Source organism: Polyodon spathula, unplaced genomic scaffold (assembly GCF_017654505.1).
Source record: "Polyodon spathula isolate WHYD16114869_AA unplaced genomic scaffold, ASM1765450v1 scaffolds_696, whole genome shotgun sequence".
In the NCBI taxonomy this organism is placed as follows: domain Eukaryota; kingdom Metazoa; phylum Chordata; class Actinopteri; order Acipenseriformes; family Polyodontidae; genus Polyodon; species Polyodon spathula.
This window is the reverse complement of record NW_024472185.1, coordinates 263,033-280,995: the sequence shown is the minus strand read 5'-3', so window position 1 is coordinate 280,995 and position 17,963 is coordinate 263,033. Positions and strand designations below refer to the sequence as shown.

General features: G+C 38.1%; 1 protein-coding gene across 5 annotated transcripts in view; it reads right to left on the bottom strand.

The window, feature by feature from the left end:
- Window positions 1-17,823, bottom strand: part of ncor1 (nuclear receptor corepressor 1) — a 58,586-nt gene extending 40,763 nt beyond the window's left edge. For all 5 annotated transcript variants that reach the window (XM_041240817.1, XM_041240819.1, XM_041240820.1 and 2 more), the window contains exons 1-14: window positions 17,676-17,823; window positions 11,910-12,086; window positions 9,921-10,057; window positions 9,490-9,688; window positions 9,173-9,349; window positions 8,344-8,457; window positions 5,968-6,024; window positions 5,785-5,837; window positions 3,825-3,891; window positions 3,093-3,265; window positions 2,422-2,512; window positions 1,883-2,061; window positions 1,098-1,152; window positions 219-323 (exon numbers count right to left, since the gene is read on the bottom strand). In XM_041240817.1, coding sequence (XP_041096751.1) covers window positions 219-323; window positions 1,098-1,152; window positions 1,883-2,061; window positions 2,422-2,512; window positions 3,093-3,265; window positions 3,825-3,891; window positions 5,785-5,837; window positions 5,968-6,024; window positions 8,344-8,457; window positions 9,173-9,349; window positions 9,490-9,688; window positions 9,921-10,057; window positions 11,910-12,017 — 1,515 coding nt within the window. In that variant the 5' untranslated portion in view covers window positions 12,018-12,086; window positions 17,676-17,823. The remainder of the gene's footprint in view (window positions 1-218; window positions 324-1,097; window positions 1,153-1,882; window positions 2,062-2,421; window positions 2,513-3,092; window positions 3,266-3,824; window positions 3,892-5,784; window positions 5,838-5,967; window positions 6,025-8,343; window positions 8,458-9,172; window positions 9,350-9,489; window positions 9,689-9,920; window positions 10,058-11,909; window positions 12,087-17,675) is intronic.
- Window positions 17,824-17,963: the final 140 nt, after the last annotated feature.

The window sequence follows — 17,963 nt, the reverse complement described above, 5'->3', positions numbered from 1 at the left end:
TGGTAATGGCTCCATGGTAAAAGTTTTCTTTAAAAATGTCCTTGTAAAAAGGATGAATTTATAAAATCGTACTTTACACAGCGAGAATTGCAACTACTTCTAAAGTAGAATTCTTTACCCTAAGTGTTCGGCACAGTTAAAAACACAACGGTAAATCATTCTGCGGTTTCGTATTCCAGTATTAATATTTTCATTCCAACATGTTGGAAAAGACTTACCTGGTGGTTCCTTCCTCTACGTCGTCCATAGTTACGCCTCACCAGGGTCTTATAATTCTCATTCTTCTTTGTTAAGTAGTAATATAAAACACAGTCTGCTACGTTCTAAAAACAAATATATAAAAGGTGGCAGTGTTTGCGTTTAAACACAAAGGAAAAAACAAGACTCGAGACACAGCCAAAAATGATGCTTTACAAACCAAGGATCTCAATTTATAAAAATACAAACATTCATTACCCAAAAGAACAGGTTTATTTCATCTCCCCCCTTACATTTAGGGAAGTGACACTGCCACAAACTGCAGTACAGCACTATGCTGTATTTAATTTGGATACTTTTCAATGCAGTAAAAATTCATGGCTTGTACAGGTCCTTTCAAAATACTGCTCTAAATGTTGTGAAGGGTCAAACTAAAGCAATTAAACACTGTGCAATGTAAATTAACTAACTGTAAAACATTACAATGTTTAATTAATAGTCATAGTAATGTTAACCACTGCCCAAGCATTTATGAAAATGTACCGCCTTTAACTTTCAATATGATTCTTCTTCTAACCCTTTTTGCTCCCCCAGAGAACATTATTTGTGTACTTGAATGGAACTGTTGGGATTAACTGTCACCCAGTGTTTGACTGAAAACACTAGTATTCTGTGTTCAGTAGCAGTAAATATCAAACTGTATTAACCTTTTACTAGGAACGTGTGAAATTATTTCCTGCCCACCTCTGGCTCCTGGCTTGAGGAATGGAATGATTCGAATTTGAGTTTAATCATTCACCAATTAGTCCCAGGATTCTATTAGCATCATATTCGAAGGCCTTGGAATTAATCAAGATTAAGTTCAATAAAACATGCTCTAGTTTAGATAATCAACTTACCTTCCTCTCTAAATAAGACGCAATGAGGCTGAAGTTCTTTGGATGTTGCACAAACCTGTAAAACAAAACATATTTTCAATCAAGATACATGTTACAGCAGCTGCAAACAAATCAAGCAATTTGGGGAGCAGCTGTTGCCCTTTCACTGTTTAAAATCAATACACCTTGCTACAATTTTAGACTAACTTTACAAGAAAAACAAGAACATGACATCTTGCTAAAAAATTGGTGTTGGAAAAAAACAAACAAAAAAACAAACAAACTCCTGGGTACCAAATCCAAACCTTCAGGAAATACAGTGCTGCCAGACAAAGCATATATTACAAAGTCATACACTATCCCAGCATATTTAACATTTACAGCAAGGAAAGACAACACAAGCTAGAACAGCAGATCAGACAACTTATCTAATATACTAATTTGTATAGCTACACCCATGTTACTGGTGGATAGCACTGAGGACAGTTTCACAACCCTGATTTACACATATTCTTGGACTATTTTTTAAATGAGGTAATCCAAGATTGGTGTTCATCAAATTCTGTGAAACCAGCCGTATATGTTCCATAGGTAAAGGCAGTCAGGGTCCGTGGCACTATTTAGTTACCTACAGTTAGCTTTCTGTAAAGTTACAAAATTAGTTTATTTTAAAAATTATAGTTATAATAAATTGAAATTATATTTTATAATTATAATTTAAATCATATTTTAATAAATAGTTTAAATTAACTTAATTAAAAAGTCACTGGGAATCTATGACATCTTCATTCCGTAGATATACACACTTTTCTTTAAAGATCTCCTTCTCGTGATCCGTCCAGACGTTCATAAAGTGGCGTGCCTTGTAAACCTTCATTGGGTCGTCCATCAGCCCGTTCATGTTGATGAACTGGACTCGCCGCTGCTCAGAATCGTACATCATTGGGGGGATCACAGAGAGCTGGCGCATCTGCTTCTCATTGTTCTGGAAAGCATTTGGTCAAGACCAATCAGTTTCTCCATCTCCATTCTTTTTATTAAAAAGGTTCATTTTCTCCAACAGCAGAATCCAAAATATACAAAAGATGTATAAAATGGGCAGTATATACTCCTCACCTAGAGCCAAAGCATAATGCTGCAGTCTGGCTTTGGAGTAGCACCTTAAGCACTGGACATTTTATAATGTTATGAGACTCTGGAAAAGGATCTATGAAACTAATCACTAATGAAACTAAATCACAACATGAACCTACACCATTCATGTTGAAATTATTGTTAGTGAAATAATGCACTTTATGTGCCATTAATGTTAAACAGTACTGTCCAAAATACATGGAAATCATACCTCCTGCTCAGAGAGTCCATCGATGATTTCTGAAATCTCGTGCTCACTTCTAGCGATAGTTGCAGAAAGCCCAGTGCCTCTCTGGCCAACCCTACAATTATTTACAAATAAAAGATTAAAACTTCACATTTGCATTTCTTAAGAGTAGAACTGCACAAACTTAGCTTAAAAGATATATTAAAAAATGCATACAATTACCGGTCTTTTACAGTTTAAAATATTTTAATATCCTTGAAACTATTTCAGAATACACAATGCAAAGCAGTACAAGTTAAACTGGCCATTTTCATTTTAATGTCATCTGTTTTTAAAATCACGGCAACACCACCAATGCAACGAATAACTAGATTCAAAATACTACTACGTACAGTTCAGTAATACACAGCAACTATTTTCAACAACAGGCTTTTCAATGACCTTTTTAAAATGGACAGGAGAAACTCGCATTAAATATAATTTTCAAGAGCCCCTGAACAGCTTAGCAGGTTTGTCCTATATAAGTATAAGCTGCAAATGTTATAAAACACTTTAGTGGCACAATTCTTACCACTGCCCTTGCTAGGGATGATGGTACGGGCTGTTTTTCTGTAGTTCTGATTATTTGCCTAACGCACATTCGCAACATGGCTGCAGATATTTGACTGGTCCATACAGACTAGCTGCAAGCGCACCTTTGAAACCGCTCCTGCTGTTCGCGCTGTTTTCTGATTTCAGGAAACTGCCTCTCGTAGTACTCCCTGGTCCTGCTCTCCTTGGCCTTCCTCCGGGGGTTATTCTCTATCCGTTCCAATTTCTTCTCCCACGCATCCATGAGCTGGTCGTAGCGCTGGCAGATGTTTTGCTCCTAGTTACAGGATACGAAAACTTAATATGTACCGTAGCAGCAGAAAAAACGAGCATTCCGTCACCTCCTGCTAGAAAAACAGCATCCTATTGGTTACTTGCGACCCCTTTGAAAGTACAAACACAAACGTTGGTTCTAAAACAAGACAGTAATGCTGCTTCCATGCATGATCGGAAACCACTGAACTTTATCAATTACAATCAAATGAAAGGCGTGGTTACTTTATTAGGATATGCATTTATGTGAGAGCAATTTCTCTATCTCTACTACTGTGCTCTTCAGCAAAAGCTCTCGTATCATGCAAGTGTCACAATGAAGAATAAGAGGAGAATAATAACCACATCTGAATCTTTTTTCTGATTTCTTTAAAAACACAGTTAAACCAATCACTGCTCCATATAAAAACGATTTATAACTGTAAATCAAGTGCTATATGAACACCCTAACTATCTGCTTAGACTATTCACTGAATAGTACTGACAGTGTATGTTTGCACAGCTTCATTTACAACCTTGACAACTCCAGCATTTGTATAATATAAAATCAATAGCTTGCTTACCCTTTGTTTCCGAGCATGATTCCTCCTTTTAAAGAACAGAATAAGCTTCTTTCGCATCACTTGGTTCCTGAAACAAAAAAACACATACACATAAATTGTTTCCCAAAAAAAAAAAAAAAAAAAAAAAAAACAAATCACATATTCTATTTATAAGAGTAGATCTCCTGTGTTAACTGTCTTTTTACAGCAGGGATCTGGCAATAGTGGTGCTTCTTGAAATGACCAGAGACAAACAGATTCCCATTGACAGTCAGTATTTTTAGTACCCGCTACAGGATAGCTGTGGAAACTTTTGTTCTTAGTCAAGAGGATTGGTTTCGATAATTTTGCCACCCAAAATTCTGGATTTGTGCTACTAGCTATGAGAAATACATTTTAAGAAAGGTTTGCAGAGTGATTCTACCTTGCAAAAACACACCATATTTTCTTGTTATATGACGTGTTTCCTCCTGTAGATTCTACTATCATGTCAGCTCCGACAATAGATGCCTGTCTGAGTCAGTGATGTAATGTTTAGTGACAGACCAGTCTATCCTGAAAGCTTTTCATTGAGGAGCTGAGGACATCAAGAAATGTATATGCCATTGTTCTAATTTTACTGCCAGTACACTACTCTTTCAGAGCCAGCTAGTTGTGTACCAGTAACGGCCCAAGCTGTTATGTGATTTACATGCTTTTCTATATTCTGCCCAGAGGGTAGTGTTAACTTAAATGAGAAAAAACAAATACAAGGCAGCTTGATCTCCATGCTACTCAACTCCACCTTACCACCTTCTACGCCACAAAACAAGGTTCACCAGGAAATGGCACCACACCCCACTGTCCTGCCCTTTAACGGTTGCATTTCAACACAGATGTTAAACATTTAGTGCTCCCCAAGTAATCCTTTCATAGCATGCAGTGAAAGAAAACAGAATACTCCTACTGCATAGGATTTAAAACTGTTGCTAAGTATAGACAAGTTATGGGGCTAAAAACAGTTTCACTATGTAGTGTACCACATAGCACACATCTCAATATTTATGTAACATGGTGTCTATGCATTCTGGAGGATATCAGAATAGCCCCCCCATTCAAGGGTATTGCAACATGGTTTTACATTTAAGCAGAGAGGGTCAGCTAGTGTACACTATCTTTGCTGTGTTTCTTTCAAACTATTTACAGAATTTGTGTACTAGAGTACTAAATGAGCTACTTCTTATTGTGAGTCTGAATTATATCTGTTCAAGACTTAAACTAGAAATCTATCCATCGATCACAGGGTCACATGGCTCTGTAGTATTTATAACCTTTTATTGCATTCAACCCCAGGAATGCAATCATTTTTTTTTGATACACTAATTAAATAAACAAAATCCAACAGTAAAATCGAAGACATGGTAATTGGAGTAGGCAGAGCTGGGGTTAAAATGTTCAGCTCCATGAACTCTTACCTTGTTGTTTCAGTCAATGCATTCCCACAGCACAGGCTCTTGATGTGGGCTGTCTTTCTCATGGTATGCACACAGAAGAGCCCTCCCCAGCCACACACTGGTTTTTTTTTTTTTTAACGTTCTCAATTATTGCAACTGCTAAAGAACCACGGCACATGCCATTTAAAAACAACACCTGCATGGCAGCCCTCTGTCTTCAAACTATTCATTTTAAAAGGATGTCTCATTGCAAAATCAAACAATACAGAATAATCCCCCTCCTGTAATGCATACATTTTTTTTTTTTTTTTTTTTAAACTTCAGCGGACTTCAAATTCCTTTTTCTTGCAGTTCTTGAGACTCTGACTTATCAAAGTAAGCCAGCACAACTAGCATGCTGAACAAAACTCTGCCAAAATATTACTGTTCCAGCTAGCTTTCCAAGGAGTCTTCGATACACATTCGCCACCTTATACAGTACGCGTCAAACCTTGACAATACTGTTGTTGTCCCCCCACTAAAAAGAACAAGTTATGTTTTCTACTTACGTTTTAATGTTGTCATGGTATACCTTCGTATCTGATGGTTGATTATAGAGGGGCTGAAATACAGTGGTTAACAATTAGTACAATACACTCATGTTACAGTAGCTTCTCTTAATTGATCTGTGTGTGTATGTGTGCAGGGGAAGTGAATTATGAAACAACAATTTAACAGGATGTTTTACTTACCAGCTCAACTTTGGGACCCAGGCCTTCAAATATTTTATGAGCTTCTTCTGCTTTTTTCTACAAAGAAAAATATTGAATTAACAGATTTCACATATCCAAAAACAAATACCAAAAACAGAAATGTCTCAAGGCTGACTTAAACTCTATATCGCAGTTAATTTACAAAGCAGAGAAACACACTTCTGTACCGACTACCTTAAGGTAAGGGTAGGTAATCCAATATTAGTGTTAACTGGGGTCTGTGAAAGGTGTGGATAACGTGCATTTTAAGCACTGTTTATCTAAATATTTGCTACAATATCCTACGACTTTTGTCTTTTTGCCTAGAGATGCCTTGCTTGCTACTGCTATTAAGACTATGTCCGTTTAACAGAAGCCTGGCCCCCTAAAGCGTTTCCTTCCCTGGTGCATTATAAACATGTCCCAATTTTCTTCCAATATTGAACATTATCTGATTTCCCTTTAGCCATCATGGGGTGGATAAACATTTTATTTGCCAATTTTTTCTTTTCATGACGAACTGTTATATGGCTTCTGTTATTTTCTCAGAAAACAGTTTTCCAAGATTAATATTTCAGCCTTTTTAGGCCAAACCTTCTCCCCAAGACGCTGAACTTTGAAAATAGATGTCCGTTTCCCAGGCACAGTATTTTAACCTTGGTGAGGGATTGTTCGAGACACAACAGAGCCAAGTGCTCAGCCAAGGCAATGGTTTTTAAAAAATATGATTAACAAGCTCTATTTATATAGCCATGCTAAAATCACAAAAGAAAAAATAAATAATAATAATAATAATAATACTTGAATATCAATTCCTGGTCCGGGATTAAATTCTTCAAGATCATTAACACATGCAAACGCTACTGGGAAAAAAAGTTGCTTGAATTGTGAAATCTCTGTTTACAAAACAAAGTTGAGCTGTATGCCTGCTATGCAGTTCCACTGGCATGTGAAACACCACCTCCAGAATAGATGGCCAACCCTCTGTCAGACCCACATGACTCAGAGTGTGATGTGTGTAATCTGTACATGGCAGACAGCAAACTCAGCAAGCCCGCCCCACACGTCGTGCTGTCACTCTATTTTTGTTTTCTATGATGCACTGCTTGCTGCTCAGACGGATTTGAATAACGGTTTCTAGTTTCAAATAGAAAGCTGATTTTTCTATAGCGATGCCGGGAGGTATGTAATCAACTGGGGGGGTTTCTGCTCCGGGAGACAACAGTAAGCAGACAAAAAATTGAGAGAAAGAACTAATAACTAGGGACAAAATTTTTTTAAAAAAAATATATATATATATATATATATATATATATATATATATATATATATATATATATATATATATATATATATATATTGGCTGATAATTGGACATTTTTATTATCAACCAAACAAACAATCATTAAGCAACTTCCAAAATCGTATTAAAAGCACGAAAACACAAAAAGGGTAAGCCCAGTTACCTGGAAACCCCCAGCTGAAACAAATATTACACGAGCACTACTGTACTCAAACTAGAGAAATTGTTTAAAACAAATGGAACACTATTTTAAAAGCAAAGAAGGGTACCGGAAACCAGCTAAAAACAACAAGCCAATCCCATCAACGGCAAGGGGTTTCCCTGACATATCTACCCTCTTCCTGCGTAAAGGGTTAAAGGACCGCTCCAACAGGACGCTGCTCCTTAATGACCTATAAGCAATGGCTTCCTGTGCCTTGACAGGCAGACTGAGTCAAAGAGTGAACTCCAGTAACCCCTGGCTGTGCTGTCAGCTGAAGCAGCCATCTCTGTCCAAAATGCATTAACCTGACATTCGACTCAGACCTTGTCCTGTACATCCCTAATGGAAGAGAGGAAGTCAGAAGAATCTCTTCTGTAAACCAGAGGGCTACTTTATTGATTTAACATAAGCTGGAATATGCCTGCAAAAGCAATCTGAACTACATTAAAAAGTTAGTCGCCATCAGTTAAATCTGCATAATAAACAGGTTTTACGTATGGTTTGATGCAAGGTTTATCTGTTGACCAGAAAAAGAAATACTACAATAAGGAAACAGAAACGTCACAATTCAGTTATTCACAAATTCTGTTAATTTGCAGTTAGGCGCTGTACAAAACTGCACCTGCTTCCATGAATGTGTACAAATAAAGCATACCAGAATAAAACAACAGATTTATTTAAAAACAGCAACTGATCAGGTAGCAAGCAAGTATATTATTGACAATTATCAAATGCAACTTAGTGTTTTACTACACTGGAAACTGCAGTCTTGAATCCCTCCCCCCCTTCTCTCTGCAGTCCTAACATGTGTGGAATACAGAGATCAGATCTCTCTCTCTGAATCCTAACAGCTTGACTGTTCAGCTCGTACCCGGTTCTCATCATAGATAATCTGAACAATGCTGCGGTGCTTCTGCTCCACTGGAGGCGGCGAAACGGGCTTCTCGGGCTCAGGAGGTTTAGCTGCTTCCTCTTCTAGTTGTTGCTAAGAGACAAGGATGGAGAGAAAAGCAGAACAGAATGAACTGTGGAACACATCTATTAGGCCTATTCTTGGCTTTGCTACCTATATGTTCTACTTCACAAGCACTGCATAAACTACCAAAGCTGGTCTTGTTCTCATTGCCTCGCACAATTTGTTTTTCTATTCTTCAGCTGAACAATGGACACATATTTCCTTAACTCCCAATAGCCAAAGTGAAGTGTCTGAGATATAGGAAGTATCCTTTAAAGGGTACATCTGTACTTTTAAGGCACAATTGTCACGTTATCTTGCACGATGGACAAACTCATTACAGGTGCCAGTACTGCGAGAATTAGTCACCTTGATCTACTGCTGATACCGTCTTTAAAAATAAAACATGTGCTTTGTTTTCATCAACACAGGACAAGTGGCACTCAACCTGCAATTAAAATAAGGATGCTATTTTGCAATGTAAATTTCCATGTTAAGTTTCATATTCAGGTGGAACAGGTTTTCCGTTATTTTTCAAAATTAAAAGTTCAATGGTGTAAAACAAGATAAAAAGTACATTACAACTAGAACTGGGGGTGGATTTATGAAAAAGCATCTCTGGAGTTATTTCATCTCTGGACAAATGGTTGGTCAACATTGTGTAAAGTGGATATGTGAAAAAGTACCCATCGTTGATATGGCCAGAGGGTGGAGCAATGTGGCACTGCCATGGCTCATTCTTTACCTGTTTCTTCTTGAGTTTGAAGATCTGCTGCTCCACCTTGGCAATCTCTCTGTCCACACGGTCCATGCTCTGAATCAGCTCCTCCTTGGACAGCTTTGATGGAGAGGCATCTGGTTCATCTATCGGCTGGACACCTGGGGAGGAGGGCGTCTCTGCTTTCAATGCAAATAAAGCCTCCTAAAAATGATGACAAAAAGTTTGTTAGCTTTATTAAGCATTATACTGATCACAAAAGATCTTCAACAGAAGAGGGGCCAGTGTTAATATTGCGAGCAATCCTTCCAGGAACACTGGGCTCACCTGCATGGCCAGCCTACCTTTTTTACATCGCCGGCAGTCCTTAACCCGTCTGACAGAGTTGGCGCCAGGGGCAGGACCCCAGCAGCAGAGGCCCGCTGGAAATGAGACTCTGAAACCTGCTCAATTCGCGGGCGCTTAGACTCCAGAGCTTCATGGTCAGACTGTGAGGACACCGCATGGAACTGCTGCTCATAGACATGTCTCCTTTCAGGGGGTCTGGAGGAAACAAGCCAGCTGGGTTTACAATTCTCACTGTGTTTAGAAAAAGGTCACCTCGGTTTGTCCTTACAGTTGGAAGGGAACCAATACTGATATGCTTCTATTTAAAAACAGACCTTGAATGGCCTAGAATGCACAGATGCAGAGCCGGAAAACTAACTAACTACATAATTATTTAGTTGCAGAAAGTACCCAGTGGCAGTAAAATCAGCGGAGAGTTTGTGCTTACCTATCGGTGCCAGGGTGGAACTCAGACAGCAGCGAGGGCCGTCTCCGAAGCTGCTGCTGCTGCTGCTGATGCTGCAGAAGCTGGGAAGCATTGCTGACTTCCTGCAGATGAGGGCGGTAATCTGGAACTGCAAAGTCCTGGAGTAAACAGAAACAAGGTTTGTTTTTACTTAAAAAAAAAAAACACAAACACACACGGGGGTCTAGTTTAATGATCTAAACATTAGAGGATTTTAATACCACCTCCTTCAAATTTGTAAACCAGATTTTTTTGCAAACTTCACTTCTCTGTATTTTGATATTATCCAGTATCAAGATCTTCTTAAAAACACCACTAAAGAGTTAAAAGCAGCAGTATTAACATCTGCCAGTGTTTAGATAACTAAAACAGATGTCATGCTCTAAAATGATTGCCATGTACATATGAATAAAATCAGTTATAATAACTTAAAGATCAATCATCTGGTAATAAACTATTTTGTTAAAAACAGAAGAACATCTAAAAAAAAAAACACATGCATTGAACGTAACTGTGCAGTGTGTTTTCTTTTTAAGGACTCCATTACTGTAAAATAATTGCATCTCAAAACAGGCCAAAATTGCTTGTTCCTTTATCTCCAAAATCTCTGTTTGCAACCAAAGAGTAAGATCCAGGTTTATCTTTGGGAGGTTGAATTTTAGGATAGATTTGAACAGGCAGGATTCTTTATTAAACATCAAATCATAAGAGAAAGCATGGCCTAAATCCTAATTCTAGTTGCTGCAAAACTGTAACCCACGATCTGAAACGTAAATATAAAATGTACTGTTATAACTTGTGTCTTGTCGTTCACATAAAGTCAGAAAAAAACAACATATGAATCCAAATTAACATGTATTTATACTAAAGTAATATAAAAATGACTACAAAAGATTTAGAAGCGAGCAGTTTTTCGAGATTTACGATTATAATAATACTGTAAATACAGTATAATCGTAAATCTCGAAAAACTACTCACTTCTAAATCTTTTGTAGTCATTTTTGTATTACTTTAGTGTAAATAATGTTGTTTTTTCTGACTTTATGTGAACGAAAAGACACACATTCGCCCGTTTTCTCATTGGAAATAGTGATATTTTGAAATTTACCTGTCCTGGTCACGAAAGCAAAGTTTGTGGGGAATAATAGCCATTTTCTATACTTTTGAGGCATAAGCAATTAGGAAATAACACTTACTACCCAGGAACAAAAAATAAATAAATAAATAAATAAAAAATTGTTACACGGTGCTATCAGAGTAATACAATCAATTAATTAAAACAAAAGCTTCATCTGTAATTCCATCTAGACCTGAAATACACGCAGTCTTCCTTTTCATTGTCTTGTGCAATGCATTTACTATTTTTCATAATACAATACAATTCACTGGATTATAATTAATTTCCCCCCTCATTAATATCCCCTGTTCTGACAGAGACGTGAACTGTGGTAGACACACATTTCTCACTGATTGTTCTGACCTTTTCTGTCTGGATCGGAAGTTTCTCACGGCTCGAAAAGGTTATCACTGAGAATTATCCAAGAGCCATTCCACCCAGTACTAATCTGTACTAAAAGGCCATGATCTAGGAATATCTGTATTTCTTTAACCCTGGAATAAAACATTCCCTTACTTTTAATTCTGCAAGGAACAGACCATGTGTCTTCCCTGTGGGTCTGCAGTAAGAATGCACTGCAGAACAACAAAGCAATCAATCTAAATTATATTAAAATAAGGACTATCCAGGAACTTCTAGAAACACATTATAGATGATTCATTGAGAGAAGTTTAACAGCACCCAGACTCCTAAGGAAAGAACAGCATCATAGCAATATTGATGTGTTTCTTGTTAAAAATGTTCATTTCCAAGTCCCACTGAGAAACCAGGCTGTTCAGGATAGTACAGCAGGTCACACAATGGCAGTAGTCCAGGTTTTTGCAATGGAAATTAAATGTTAGGTATGCTTTACCTGTTGGTGCCGGGAGGTGGTGAAGGTGTACTGGACTGAGTGGGGAGGGTAGCGGCTCTGTTCTGTACTGAACGCTCCCTGACTTGGAGGGTAGCCCGAGCTGGACATTATCAGAGACGTCTTCTAACAGAGTCGTGAGATCAAGGCCACCATGTGATCACATTTCCAGGAAACCACCTGGTGGGGAGAGAACAAACAAAAACAGGATTAGATAATATTACTCAAACCTAGTGAACTTGGATCACCATCCACTGTGTACTTACTGCTACTCAATTCAGCCAGTTGAAAATCAGTACAAAACAACAGGGTAAACGTTTTTTACCCCCCCCCACCCCCCCACCAGTTGCGGAGTTGAATGTCTAAGAGTCTGTGGACTCGGGACACAAAAACTACAATCATTAATTCAAAAGGGAATACGCACCCGAGAGTAAAGCAAATCTAAAATATCTGTTGCTGTACAAATCGTGTACAATAATATGAAATAGCAATACTTTGCACAAAAATAAAGCCACAAATATATATTATGGTTGCCGTGTTACAGTATCCACCTATGCTGTGCAGAGTTTTGTACGTGATTTGCATACCGCCCCGAAGAAGCATGTCATTGCAATGACTCAGCTGTTTATTCCAAGCTTCTTAGTGGAAGCTGAGATTCCCCAATGCATTGTGGAGACCCTGGGCTGAGCGGTGTCAAGCCTTTCATTCACATTAATGCAAAAACAAAAGCCAGTCTGTTAACACCCTTTGTAATTGTTCTGCATGAAATTGCTCCACAGACCTGCTGGGGAATAGGACCACACAGTACAGTACTGTAATGATGACCCGATTACATTTCAAAGCAGATTCACTTACAGGCATGTTCAGTCCAGTTTGCAAGCTTCTGCTCTTGTTGGGTGGTGGATAACACATAACAATGGTTTAAAGAATTCATACACTACAGGTGAAGTTCTGCATGTATTTCCATTGCACTGCATAAAATAGGTTTTCACCACTTTTGCATTTCTTGAGTGTACCAATCTGCAGCAGTCAAGAAAAATCATCATTGATCTGTACAATAAAAAGGTGTGCTTGAATGTGGGAGATTTTGTAAAGTAATGATGTCATTGATGCTGGGTCATTCCAGATAACTTAGATCAACTTGTAATTTTTTTGTTGGAAATCCCCTGAAATATACTTTAAAAAGATCACATTATTTGGTCACCCCCCACCCTTCAATAGTTAAAATGGCATTTCTCGCACGTTCAGACACTTTCTTGCATGAGGTACACAGCTACTCTTGTTGTACCCACACCTGCCCTGGCACACTTAGTTTACATACAGTATCATCCGACTCAAATGGAGGCTGCACCTCTATACCTGTCCACTTTTGTTTGAATGGCCCTGCTTTTTTCCTTTAGTTATATGCACAAAGGTTCCCACTAACCAAGAATAATGTACAGTAACTGAGAAACATGTTGCCTTAGACTGCAACAATTTCGGCAGAGGTGATAACACACACAAAGAAACCAATATCACCAGAAGAGCAGAACTATAAACCTAGTTCAGTAAAGCAACGTATAGTCCACTGCAGCTATAAATACTGTACTGCTTCACCATGAGGAAACTGTTTTCCCCACATATTCAACCAGGCAAGCACTGAACCAAACAAAGCATCTTTAATTCAGCACTTATCTGGTTGGCTATTTCTATGCCTTAATAAACAGTTTAGACATTGCCTCATCATGACAGAATGCCCTTTAAAGCCCTGGATCAGAAGCCTGTGCCCAGATAAAGCCAGCTTCAAATCTCAGCCAAGATAGGAAAGGTCAGACACAATCACGTACTTGCATATTATTGACCCAAAAATATTTTTTGGACAATTCCCCCAGCAAACTGTGTAGATCAAACCGATAAAGAAGATTGATTTGCATTAGGCTATTTACTATAACTGCTTAGCTAATCTAGAAAGCACCATAAAACCTCCAGTACTGCAGAATATTCACCAACGCAGAGGAATCACAATGCTTAAATGTTAGAAAACATTTTGAATGTCTTAAGTTATACAATAAGCAGCCAGTACGAATCCCCACACATGGCACGTAACAGGAGATCAATAAATGAAAAACATTTAACTTGCCTTTTTTTTTTTTTTTATGGACGAGAAAAATTAATGAGGAGGATGTGGTTTGACAAACCAGAAAAGAAACAAAAACTACAGCATGCTGTACATGTGCTGAAAATAGTAGGGTGATCAGATTAGCGAATCATACTTTACAACAAATAGAGAAAAAAATGATAGGCACCTGCCAAAACACTGTCAACAAGGTGCCACTGCGGGAACCACAGGTGTGTGTCAATCAATTGTGTGTATTATCAATGTCTGTCACGTATACTGCCTTGACCATGATAAGACTTGCAACAGAGACACATTGCAAAGAGATGCTGTTTAACAGATTAATCAGGCATGTGACGCACAGCCCCTTACAACACCTCAATGCACTGATATTGACTCCGATAGTTTTGAAAAATAAATGCATTGGTTGTCTAACTTTCTTGGCCATGACAACAGCCACGCAGCAGTTTCTGTTTTCTTGTTGTTAAATAGGAAACTGTTCTTGGTACAGCAAGGCAATAACTGGTAAAGTTATTGCCTTTGATTAGCATTCAAAAACGCTGAGGCTTCGTTCGACTAACTGCCAAGATGCTCTGACGCTTAACAACAATTTCTCATGATATTTGCTGCACGAATGTTGTTGTCCAATACTTGGTAAGGCTATTGCTTAGTAAACACTGCCAAATGTTTAACTGAACTTTCAACCGGGAGGAACAAACACTTCAAATGGCATACAGTAAAATCCTGGAGGTAGAGAAATGGAAAATTAGTGGTGCATTCAAGATTGAAGAAACTGCAGTGTATATTTCATCGAATACACATTTTGGTGAATGGACCAGCAGGAACCAGGTGTTCTTGTTTACAAAAAATAAAAGGAACCAAAACTAGGATGAAATTAGCATTGAAACTGTAACTCGACATAATATAGTACCTGGATATTTCAACACTGAAATAGACAAAGAGAAGGAGAGGTGATACCTTTTATTAGACTAAACAATAATTAAATCACGAGCTTTCAATACATCAGAGGTCTCTTCCACTTTCTCCTTGTTTATCACAACATTAAAATATTAAAGTCTCTTATTTCAACCACATGCCTAACCAGTTTGGAATGTAAATATTGTGTATTCTGCTTATAATTAACTCAGTAAACTGTGGAGATCAGAAATGGTCAAAATGGCATAAAAAAAATAAAAAAAAACAACACTAACAATTTCAAATGCCAGAGAAACCTCTGTAGGGTTGGGGGCTAGTTTCACAAAACTATTCCTTCAACAAGGATGGAAGCCCCACACATAAGGTAAGCATGAGCTTGTTACCAATACACTGGGCTAATCAAGCTTGTAGTAAAACTAGGAATGGGTGAACCTGCTATGCAACAGAAGTCTTATTCCCATCCCTGCTATGCAACAGGAGTGTGTACGCCCACGGTTGAGGCAACAATCTTCTGCATGGTTTGGTGCTCCTGACACCTGTTCATTTTAGTGTGTTCATTTCCACCTGGGGTGAAGGTCTGGGGAGGCTGTGTAGTTGTACAATTATTTATATTACAGAAGTTTAACGTGTCGCTATACAGTGTTAAACCACGGCTCTAAAAACCAGCCCTTTAGGAAATCTTCCTTCCACTAGACCAATTTCACACAGACACCAAGCTACAAATAATGTCTAATCAGCTTACTAATAAATACAGATCCATCATTTTCAAAGCAGAACTGTACTTACTCCTTCACAGATGTCTGGCACACTATAAAACAGAAGGTGAATGTTGTGAAGAACTGAAACAAACTTTTAAACAAAGTATACACATTGAATTGAATTCCAAATTCTCAGAAGCACCATGGCAGCATTACTAGAGTTTTTTTCCCCCAATGCCCTGTTTCTTGTAGCATGCAGAGCAAGCTCAGTTTGAACAGGACTGTACTGCCACAGCTCTAAATATAAAATTGAAGCTAGAAGTAAAATGCTAACATAAAGACATATTGGCCTAAGTGTACATAAACTAATGGTTGAGAAAGACTAATTAATTTTTTTTTTTTTAAATGTGACATACAAGGCACAGATAAAAGTACTGGCACCCTACACTTACTACACCATATTCGAGGTAATAGATTAAGGACGAGCATTTAGTAACCTTCAACAACTTTCTAATAAAACAAAAAATATCAGTCCAAAGCATTTCTGTTAGATAGATCTTGCGATTGCAAAGGCTAAACTACTAGAAATGGTGTACTTTGGTCTTTGTCATTAATTAGAGGCTGAAACGTTCACTTACTGTTTGCTTGTATTTAACACGCTTTCTTGAACTCTCTTATATTAAGTGGAGAGTGCCAATAATTTTGTCTGCCACTGTACGTGTGTAGGCAGCCTCCATTACATGCCTGTCTAACAGGGTAAACACATACAGGCCAGATTAGCAGATATGTGCATAACAAAGGTCAAAAGGTGGCATGACAGTAAATGTTTGGTTAGGCACTCTGTGACATTATTGAAATACAAATGCTGTTACCCAACTTTACTAATTCTTTATATCTAGGAAGAACCATCCAATCCTGGAGTAATCCTGAGTAATCTTCCTTGTCCAAGATGTTTAAGAAATGTTTAATTTCAGCAAACTCCTTTGGGGCTTGGGTTTTCAGCTACAGTACAATACAAATAAGTTAGTCCCACCCAAAAACATACCAAGACAAAGCTGTGATGATGCAAATGCCACAGTGTCGCAAAGTCAACTGTGCTAGCGTCCCAGAAGTTACCCACGCCACGCCTCAACTTACGATTGTAAAATATTTTCAATCAGGCTGCATGCTATCGATCCGTGCAAAAGTGTAAGCTTTTGTTATGATCCAACATGTTGGCAGTTTAATATTTATTTCTGTTTTTGTTCCCACTGGCAACAAAACACGGTTTCCTCATTCAGTTGCAACGCATTTTACTAGTGTCTGGGTATCCTTTATTTCGCCGGCAGTGTACTGCACGGTCTCTGGTCTGATTCAACTTCCTGCCATACCATATATCACCTTGCATTAGCACGCACAGTCCGTCAACATCTAAACGACAGTTTAAATTAAAAAAAAAAACTGTATGGATGTTTACATACGTAGAACTTACAGGGTAATTTATGTTTTTTTATCAGTACCTTCTCAGTCAAGTCAATGAAGCAGAGTGCATTTGATATAGTCTTCAGACAAGGTTAACTACCTCGCAGTTATCTGCTTGGTCATTAATCAATAGGACCAGGACATTTTAAAAAGCTGATCCGCATACTTATATTTTAGAGGAAGGAGACTTATTTGTCATAAATACATTCGTTCATCGTTTTACACACTGTATGTAAGATATTAACAAGTCTATATACACAAAGTCGTTTGCATCAACACTTCTTCAATGCAAAGATCAAAAGAATTGACGCACAACTCAGCAGCAGTGGTTTTGAAATTAAACAACATACTTCCCAATAAAAGGACCTCTTAACTACCCACATATTGAAATCCAGGCAACGTTTTTTTTTTGTTTTTTTTTTTTTTTGTCAAAAGCAAGCAAATTTCATCTTCTACATACACTGTCTACAGCCGCCATCTTGCACAAACCGAGCGATTCCCCCGGTCAATGCAAAGCGACATTTGCACATCATCGTATTTTAAAGGCAATTACATTTACTTAAAAAACGTAAAACTCACTTCATTGCCAGACAAGCAGTTCCTCTTGCTAATGATATTATTCTCCGGGTCGACCTGTTGGGCTGGGGGTGTGTAAACCCGTTTGAAAACAACGCTGTACCCCTGACTGCGCTACAGAGCCCTCGACCTGCGGCACTGAAACCCAGCGCCGTACGCGTTAAAGTCCTGCCAGGGATCGAGCGTCTACACTGGAAATATTTTAAACTGTACAAGCAGAACATAATTATTATAGGAGTTCAACAAAAAGTTATTTGTTTTCGTATTTGTCATTACTCCCATATTTTAAAA